Raw genomic sequence first — 9,454 nt, forward strand, 5'->3', positions numbered from 1 at the left:
GCACTAATTGCAGGCAGCTGGTGTTACTCAAGGAGGCCTTAGCCCACTGCTCCACCGAGGCTCCTTTAGGACATAACAGGAGGAACCCAGCGCCGTCAGAATACCACCAGGGCACACCGGAGCTCAGGTAGAGTTGCAACCCTTGCAAGCAACCCGAGCGGCATCCGAGTCAGCCATAGGGAGGACGCAGCGGTGCAACGCCACCAGGCTTAGGATCGCATCCAGCGAGACGCCAGGAGGCGCCGGAGCAGGGGGGGGTGGGGGGGTGGGGGGGTGGAAGCCCCGCCCGTCTTGGCTCTGGGGGCGGGGCGTCTGCAGGCTCGCGCGAGAAGCCGCCGCCGCGCTGCCCCCCCCCCCAAGGCCATGCATGGAGCGCTTCGGGGCTGCTTTCGCCTTCCCGGGGGGCGAGGCGGGCGGGACCCCGGCCGGAGGAGGAGGAGGAGGAGGAGGAGGCGGCGACCGTCCGACGCGGCAGCAGGCGCGGCACTACCAGCTGCTCTCGGAGCTGCAGGAGCTGGTGAAGGAGCTGCCCAGGTGGGCTTTGGGGGGGGGGAACGAGGAGGGGCTTCGCTCAGGGCAGCAGGACTGGCCGGCGGGCGCTTCTCTCGCTCTCGCCCCGGGCTCCGATCGCGGGCTTTCCCCCACCTGGTCCGGGGAAGGCCGAGAGGGAGCTACTCGGAAGACCCCAGGTGGGACTGGTTTGGTTTTTTTGGGTGTGTGTGTGTGTGTGTGTGTGTGTGTGTGTCTTAATGCCGGTTTGGCTATCAGGCCGTGTGAAGCCGCCTCTGAAATGGGGTGCAGGCAGATTTCAGGCTGGGTCCAAGGAAGAGCAACTTCCTAATGTGATCTTTTCAAGAAAGGCGTGTTTTTTTTAAAAAAAAAACAAACAAACCCCTCTTTGCCCTCCCCCCCCTTGTCTCCCCTTCCCCATCTTCCTTTCCCACTCGCCTCCCGCCCCCACCCCCTTTTACCTCCTCTTTCTCCCATTCTCTGCCCTGGTCCTGCCCCTCCCAACCTCCCCCTCCCCTTCACCCAGGCCCCCACCCTAAATCTAACCCCCACTCTCTCCCTCGCTCGCCCCTCTGAGAGTGGGCCGCCAAAGGAGGGCAGCTTATCTCTAGGAGGGCAGCTTCACTCTGATAAGTGTCAGTGACTGGCGCTTTAGCCTGCAGGGATTTATTTTTATTTTATTTTTATTTTAATTCCATTTATATCCCGCCCTTCTCCAAAGACTCAGGGCGGCTTACAAGCTTAGCAGTAGCCTTCATTCTATGTATATGCCTGCTTATTAGGGCTTTCACACACACCCCAAGTGGCATTATTACAAAGTCAGCTTAATTGCCCCCAACAATCTGGGTCCTCATTTTACCAACCTCGGAAGGATGGAAGGCTGAGTCAACCTTGATGAAGTCATAAAGCCAAGGAGAATTCCCAAGGAGATGACCCGTCTCCCTTCTCCTTCTCCTATCAGAGGGCTCCTCTCCACCTGGCTGACCTACAGCCGTGGCCTCACACAGGTCTCTAAGAAGTGGCCAAACTCATCATTAAAGCTGCCTCTCATTTGACAGGGACACGGTGGCTCAGTGGGTTAGGACACTGAGCTGAGCTTGTCGATCAGAAGGTCGGCAGTTTGGCGGGTTGAATCCCGAGTGCCGCGTAGCAGAGTGAGCGCCTGTTACTCGTCCCAGCTTCTGCCAACCTAGCAGTTCGAAAGCACATCAAAATGCAAGTAGAAAAATAGAGACTGCTCCGGTGGGAAGGTAACAGCGTTCCGTGCACCTTTGGCGTCTAGTCATGCCGGCCACATGACCATGGAGACATCCTCGGACAAGCGCTGGCTCTTCGGCTTTGAAACGGAGATGAGCACCGGCCCCTAGAGTCGGAAACGAGTAGCACGCATGTGCGGGGGAACTTTGACCTTTTTATCATTTTATGCAAGGTGGCCACAGTTCTTTGGACGTGAATTGCCTCGTTACAGAAGCTCCACTAAGCACTCCACTCCTGTTGAGCAGCTCAGTGGCCGCCTGTTGGCTTTCTAAAGTCGGGTTGGAAGCAGGCTTGACTGTGTTTAGGGTAGACTTTGATTTATCCCATTTTCCGCAGGACTGAGTCTTAACAGCTCACGGACGGAACAGCTCGCTTCCAGACACTGTGGGTGCCTCTTCACTCAAAGTTTTTAAGAAGAGACTGGACAGCCACTTGTCTGAAATGATATAGGGCAGGGGTCTTCATACTTGGCCCTTTTATGACTTGTGGACTTCAACTCCCAGAATTCCTCAGCCAGCATGCCTGGCTGAGGAATTCTAGGAGTTGAAGTCCACAAGTCATAAAAGGGCCAAGTATGAAGACCCCTGATATAGGGACTCCTGCTTGAGCAGGGGGCTGGACTAGAAGACCTCCAAGGTCCCTTCCAGCTCTATTGTTCTGATTTTAGCGGCACAACATTGACAGACTTTGAATCCAGTCCATTGACTGGAATGATCAATAAATTTTAAACCAAAACTATTCGGCCGGTCGCATTTAGACCCATTGCAGTATACACACTGCATTGTTTTCTGATTGAGAAAGGAAAAAACATCTTTTAAACTCATTACTTTCTTCTCCCACTGTTTGAAGTCTCTGTCTTCCACATATGTGTCTGTGGCCTTGCCTTATTTAGTCAGGGAAACTCCTGTTTTCCCCATCAAAGAGTTGAGAAATGACAGTGGAAATGGAAAATGGAGAGCAACTGTTACTGCATGCCCTGAAGATGCAAATGTACCCAGGCCTATCAATCTGCTTTTATGCATCACTGACAAGATGGGTGTCCTGCTCCTAAAAGACCTCTGGGGTCCCTTCCAATTTTATATTCCTTTATTCCATTCTGTTAAAAAAGTTTGAAGGCTTGGAAATAAGAGCTGGGGAGGGGCAGGCTTGGACCCAACAGAAAATGGTAGTCGGGGTAGGGGAGACTTCAGTGCAGAAACCTACCCCCCCCCCCCAGCTGTACTCTATTTGTAGGGGTGCAGTGTATTATGTGTATGCATACGGCCATGGCCTCTGTTGACTGGGTTTAACGCTTGAGAAAACCCAGCTGACACGTTGCTTTCAACATTTTTGACCCAACAAGCAGAAATGCAAAGTCATGGGAATTGGACCCAGTTGCATCCAAAGTCCTGATGCAGTCCTTGAAGGAAAGCAGCCTAGCGCTTGGGCGAAAGAGGCCAACTTACGGGCTTCTCTTGTGGGTGAGATTTCCTGGTTGAGATGCCCCCCCCCCATTTAGCGCAGTCCTGATGACAAAGATGTTTCCTCTTCTCCTCCCCCCCCCAGTTCCTCCCAGCAGAGGCTGTCCTACACCATCCTCAGTGACCTGGCCTTGGCGCTCCTTGACGGGACCGTCTTTGAAATCGTGCAAGGCCTGCTGGACATCCAGCATCTGACCGAGCGAAACCTCTACAACCAGCGGCTCAAACTGCAGACGGAGCATCGAGGCACGTGAGCCGCGCACACAAATGGGTCGCACCCACCGTGTCACTAGCGAAGGGTGATGGGCTGCGTCTCGGGGGCCTCATTCTGCTTTTCTCCTCCCGCCAGCCCTCAAGCAGGAGGTCCTTCGCAAACACAAGGAAGACCAGCAGAGTAGCCAGCCTCACAACTTGCCCCTCCTGAAGGCCGCTCAGCAGCGAGAGATGGAGGTAAAGGCAGCAGCGGCTAAGGAAGGCGGGAAGGAACTTATGTCTCTTGGGTAGGGTGAATGATTCAGGCCGAAGTCCGCAGAGGCCGCAAGAGGCCGCAAGAGGCTTTACAGCAGAAGCTTTGTTGGGCTGAACTGGCCTGTCCATTTCCTAATGCAAACATACTGGCTGCTTCCTCCCTCAGTCCTACTTTTAGCACACACAGTGCAGGATGTTGATCTCTGGACCTGGTTGCATCCATGGGGACCTTCCCCTCACAGGTACACCTGGATGCAAGGCCAGGTGTACATTTTGTCCTCTTAGGCCTCTTCTCCTGTCTGGTTTCCAATCAACTCATTTTCCAAATGAGCTTACCACTCCTTTGAGAAACATTAGAAGGATGGTCTGAATCCAGACACTGGAGGTTTTGACCCACCAGCTTCGTGGCTCTGTCTCTTATTTTATGCCCCTTCAGTACTTCTGAGCTGCTTTCCCAGCGTTCCTGGAAGGGCTGGAGAGGAATCGTAACTCTGTGGCGCTGAAATGATTTCAAGCTCTATGCCAGAGGTCTTCAAACTTGGTCCTTTTATGACTGTTGGACTTCAACTCCCAGAATTCCTCAGCCAGCGTACCTGGGTGAGGAATTCTGGGAGTTGAAGTCCACAAGTCACAAAAGGGCTACGTTTGAAGACCCTTGTTCTATGCAATCAGGTCACATAATGTCAGGACCCACCCCAATCCACGTCTTAGGAAAGAAGAACTCTTGATTGTCCAAGCAGGAACTTTTACTAAAACATGATTGTCAGTGGATAATCTAGACAGGATCTGGAAACTGTGTTGCAGATTGATACTTTTAAAGTGTCCCTGAGTAAAAAAAAACACCCTCCCCTCAGTCTATTTGGTCAGTCCCGGATCAATTAAGGTTCAGGTGTCAAAACCTTCCATGGGAAGCGGGATCTTCCATGCCTTTACGACATTTACTTCCTCCCCTTCAGATTCCAATCAGAGATACAAACCAGAATCTCTCCTCCCTCTTTCTTTGTTCTTCTCAGTTCAAAGGTTCTTTCCCTGGTCTTTGATGATGGCCTCCAGGCAGGCTGAATAAACAACCTTGCATCTAATGGATAGGGATGGCCAATTAACATCATCTCTTCTCCTCCTTGGGAATGGCAGAATCCAGCGAGGGGTGAGATTTAGGGGTACACAGATAGGGATTTAGGAATGGGATATAAATGGATTCTGACACATAAGATCCCCATGGGGAGATTGTGAGCAGAGGTGTACATAATTTCCTTCCAACTTCTAATTTTGGACACCAGTCACAGACCTGCTCTGAAGTCCCCCCCCCTCCCCATTCAGACAAACATACTTCATGTGCTTATTGAATTAATCCATTGTTGGAGGTGGTATACTAGGATAGAGCTTTAATGGTTTTCACGCCACACAAGATGCAGAAGGAACCTTGGAAGTCCTCCAGCCCAGGGTTCCCTAACTCTTGCACCTTGGTCCGCGACTAGGCTGTGGCCCGTTTGTAGCCAGGTTGTTCAGATAGCGGGCAAGCGCACGCATGAGTTCCATTTCTGCAAGTGGCCGCTCATGCGCACATGCGGCGCTCCATTTTTGCGAGCGATGGGCACATGCCACTTACACAGAACCATCCTCTCCCCCCCCCATCCCCACCAAGCTGGAAAGATTGGGGAACTCTGTTCTAGTCCAGCTCGCTGCTCAAGCAGGAGACCCTGTACCATTCCAAATAAGTAGCTGCAATGGCAGAGGGCAGAGGTCACCAACCTTCCTCCATTGCGGACCAGAGGAAAAGGGAGGGAGGAAGTATTTTACACGTGCACATGTGTGTGCGTGCGTTCATGGGGCCGTGAGCACACACGTGACACAAATGGGGCGGGGCTAGCGCTTGCATGATACTAGCCCTGCCCTGTTCTTACGCAACACAGCGCTGTGCATTTTTCCACTCCACGGCACGCTGTCGGCATCCTGTTTTCACACCCGAGGAGTGGCGGTGTCCTGTTTTCACACCCCGAGGTGCACCGGCAGCCCATTTTCGTGCCCCGTGGCTGTGGCGCTAGCGCGAGTGGATGTGTGCGCGCGCACACGTGCCTGCACTGGCCAGCCTGTCCCCTGGTCAGCAGACCATGGCCCACTACCGGGCCACGTGCCCACAGGTTGGGGACCCCTGGTATAGGGTCTTCTTAAAAGCCTCCGTTGATGAAGTACCCACAGCTTCTAAAGGAAAGCTGTTTCACAGGTGAATCATTCTGTCAGGAAATGTCTTAATTCCAGGTTGCTTTTCTCAGTTCTCAACTGGAATTTTGACTACATTGTCCTGGCCTCCATCTTGACATTTTTTGATCCCGCCCGTGGACCTGCCTGGTCTTTAATGGGTGGAGAGCTGCCTTCCCTCTTAGCCCATGGCTTGAAGCATTGTTCAAAATGCCAATTGCTGTTAATGGTGGTCGCTGAGCTTGTCGATCAGAAGGTCGGCAGTTTGGCGGGTCGAATCCCGAGTGCCGTGTAACAGTGAGCGCCTGTTACTCGTCCCAGCTTCTGCCAACCTAGCAGTTCGAAAGCACGTAAAAATGCAAGTAGAAAAATAGGGACCACTACGGTGGGAAGGTAACAGCGTTCCGTGCGCCTTTGGCGTCTAGTCATGCCGGCCACATGACCACGGAGACGTCCTTGGACAAGCGCTGGCTCTTCAGCTTTGAAACAGAGATGAGCACCGGCCCCTAGAGTCAGAAACGACTAGCACGCATGTGCGGGGGAACCTTTACCTTTACCTTTTACAGGCTGTGGAGCAGCGAATTCATACCGAGCAACGGATGATGGACGAGAAAATAGTCTTGGAGCTGGATCAGAAAGTGGTGGACCAGCAGAGCACCCTGGAGAAAGCTGGCGTCTCTGGCTTCTACATCACCACCAATCCCCAGGTCTGTTCAGGCCGGAAGCCTTCCTTGCCCAAAGCTGAGTGCCGAAAAGAAGGGTGGCTGTGGATCCCCTGCCCTGGGGGGGGGGAAGCCGCCCACCCTGGAGGGTCTAGCAGGGAGGGAGAGATTCAAGGGACCATCTCCAGATCACCAGGGCAGAGACTTGCATGCTGCTTGAGCAGGGGGCTGGACTAGAAGACCTCCAAGGTCCCTTCCAACTCCTATTCTATTCTATTCTATTCTATTCTATTCTATTCTATTCTATTCTATTCTATTCTATTCTATTCTATTCTATTCTATTCTCTGTTCTGTTCTATTCTGTTGTAGTATTCTATTCCGTTCTGTTCTATTATTCCTATTCTATTCTATATTCTATTCTATTCTATTCTATTCTATTCTATTCTATTCTATTCTATTCTATTTTTCATTCCTTATTCTATTCTATTCTATTTTTCATTCCTTATTCTATTCTATTCTATTCTATTCTATTCTATTCTATTCTATTCTATTCTATTCTATTCTATTCTATTCTATTCTATTCTATTCTATTCTATTCTATTCTCTGTTCTGTTCTATTCTATTCTATTCTATTCTATTCTCTGTTCTGTTCTATTCTGTTGTAGTATTCTATTCCGTTCTGTTCTATTATTCCTATTCTATTCTATATTCTATTCTATTCTATTCTATTCTATTTTTCATTCCTTATTCTATTCTATTCTATTCTATTTTTCATTCCTTATTCTATTCTATTCTATTCTATTCTATTCTATTCTATTCTATTCTATTCTATTCTATTCTATTCTATTCTATTCTATTCTATTCTATTCTATTCTACATCAGCTCCTGTCTAGGGTGGAAGAGAGAAGGGGAAAGGGAGGCTGCGGAGGCACCCCCCCCCAAGAAAAGGGCTGTGAGCCATAGAAAGGGATGCAATAGCAGCTGGCCAGAGCCAGGGGCCATACAGAAGGTCCGGCTAGGAGACGCAGCTCTGCTCCTTATTTATTTACTTAGCGTATGGTATCTGCAGGGGTCGCACAATCACTGATACGCAATGCTATCTGGTCCCTGGGAACATGGAGCAGGGAGGAAAGCGCTGGATGAGAGACACGGAGTTAATCAGCTGCCCTCCAGCCTGCCTTAGGTCTGGTGCTGTGAGCTCTAATGCCACCTTTGTTGTAAAGGGATAGTAACAGATTCTTGCAACTTCTGAAAGTGGTCCTCTCGTCCTTTATTCTCCTGAAAAGTAGGCAGAGTCCTTTCTGAGACATTCCCCTTCCTCCTCCTCCTCCTCCTCCTCCTCCTCCTTTAGAGACAGATTGCATTTATCAGACTGTGGTCTAGCCTGTGGCTCTTCCCAAGGTCGTTCCCACCTACCATTAAGCAACCTGGAATTAAGGAGAAACTTCCTGACAGTCAGGACAATTAGCCAGTGGAGCAGCTTGCCTCCAGAAGTTGTGGGCAACCCCATCACTGGAGGTTTTTAAGGAGAGACTGGACAGTCACTTGTCTGAGATGGTCTAGGGTCTCCTGCTTGAGCAGGGGGTTGGACTAGAAGACCTTCAAGGTCCCTTCTAGCTCTACTCTGAGCGATTGATTACACACACTGCTTCCTCTGCCTCAGCTTCCTCTTGCACCAGAGTCCAAACCGGGGAGACGTTTTGAAACCTGCTAACTGGCCAGGTCTACACAATGATTTGGGCCCTCAGCAGGGAGGAGGTTAAAGTTCCCTTGAGGGTCGTTGTTACTGAGATGATTTGGGGGTGGGGGCTACTGCTTCCCAAGATGAGATTCTAATCCAGACATGTCAAACACAAGGCCCAGGGGCCGGATCCGGCCCGCGAAGTGGTTTCATGTGGCCCGCAAAGCCATCGTGGAAACAGTGAGGGAACGGCCCCCACTGCCTTGGACCTGGCCCAGAGACCCTCCTCCTGCCAGAGACCCCCAGATCTGTCCCACTCCTGCCAAGCCCCCCGTAGGCACCCTTGATGCGAACGATGTAGAGCTGGCCACGCCCACCCAGTAGGCCATACGCACTCTAGCCACGCCCACCCAGTAGGCCACGCCCACCCTGGTCACACCCACCCGGCCCCCTGAGGGCAACCGCAATGCTGATGTGGCCCTCAATGAAATTGAGTTTGACACCAATCCCTTGTTTGTGGGCAGGAGGTGGACGTGGGTTGGCTTTACCTTGCCGACAGGTGAGTGGAAGAAGTTGGCTTGCTCTTTTGTCCTCAGTAAAACCTAAACTCTTCTTTCTCTCCCAGGAATTGACGCTCCAGATGAATCTGCTGGAGCTCATTCGGAAGCTGCAGCCTAGACAGGCTTTTTCTTGAGAAGGGTCCCAGGAACGTCTCCCACCATGCCTAGCATTGGCCCTTGTGGGTTTTGTGGAACAATGGATGACGAGCTGTTACCTTTATTTAAGGGGCTCGCCTCAGAAGGCAGCAGAACAAGGCAGGGGCCGGCAGGCCCAGGGCTTTCTTGTTGACCCCACCCGGAGGAGCTCAACTCCAGTTTGGTCTCTCTTAGAATGGGGGTCCTGGGCTTTCATTTAGAACGTTTGAGGGATTTCCAAAATATCCTAAAGGTTGATAAATTGTAATCTAGGAAATACAGGCGGTAAAAAGGCAATAAACAGAATTTATTTATTCAGTAGATTTCTATGGCTGCCCATCTCAAACACGTGATTCCAGGTGGCTAACAGTGTTAAAAGTGATACCCAAAAATGGAAAACATATAACAGCTGGGGGGAAAATGGCAGAAGCAACAATCAACATTCAGCCCAACCAAGAAAAGGGGCTTGTGGTGCTCTGTGCAGGTTTTCATCTTGGGAAAGGGGGCTTTGGAAGAGGGAGC

The 9,454-nt window shown here is 51.1% G+C and overlaps 1 protein-coding gene across 1 annotated transcript; it reads left to right on the forward strand.

Annotated features, from left to right (window-relative positions):
• The first annotated feature begins 352 nt into the window (after positions 1-352).
• Positions 353-9,251, forward strand: LOC310646670 (protein DGCR6-like). Its single transcript, XM_083373314.1, has 5 exons — positions 353-534; positions 3,313-3,473; positions 3,577-3,677; positions 6,461-6,601; positions 8,863-9,251. Exons 1-5 carry the CDS (start codon positions 368-370, stop codon positions 8,929-8,931), a joined length of 639 nt encoding a protein of 212 aa, XP_083229440.1. The 5' UTR covers positions 353-367; the 3' UTR covers positions 8,932-9,251.
• Positions 9,252-9,454: the final 203 nt, after the last annotated feature.

Source organism: Vipera ursinii (genome assembly GCF_947247035.1).
Source record: "Vipera ursinii genome assembly, chromosome: 14".
Taxonomy (NCBI): domain Eukaryota; kingdom Metazoa; phylum Chordata; class Lepidosauria; order Squamata; family Viperidae; genus Vipera; species Vipera ursinii.

Coding starts and splice junctions, on each gene's coding strand:
- LOC310646670 (XM_083373314.1), top strand. CDS start 368: ATGGAGCGCTTCGGGGCTGCTTTCGCCTTCCCGGGGGGCGAGGCGGGC. Junction 535..3,312: donor CTGGTGAAGGAGCTGCCCAG/GTGGGCTTTGGG, acceptor TCCCCCCCCCAG/TTCCTCCCAGCAGAGGCTGT. Junction 6,602..8,862: donor ACATCACCACCAATCCCCAG/GTCTGTTCAGGC, acceptor TTTCTCTCCCAG/GAATTGACGCTCCAGATGAA.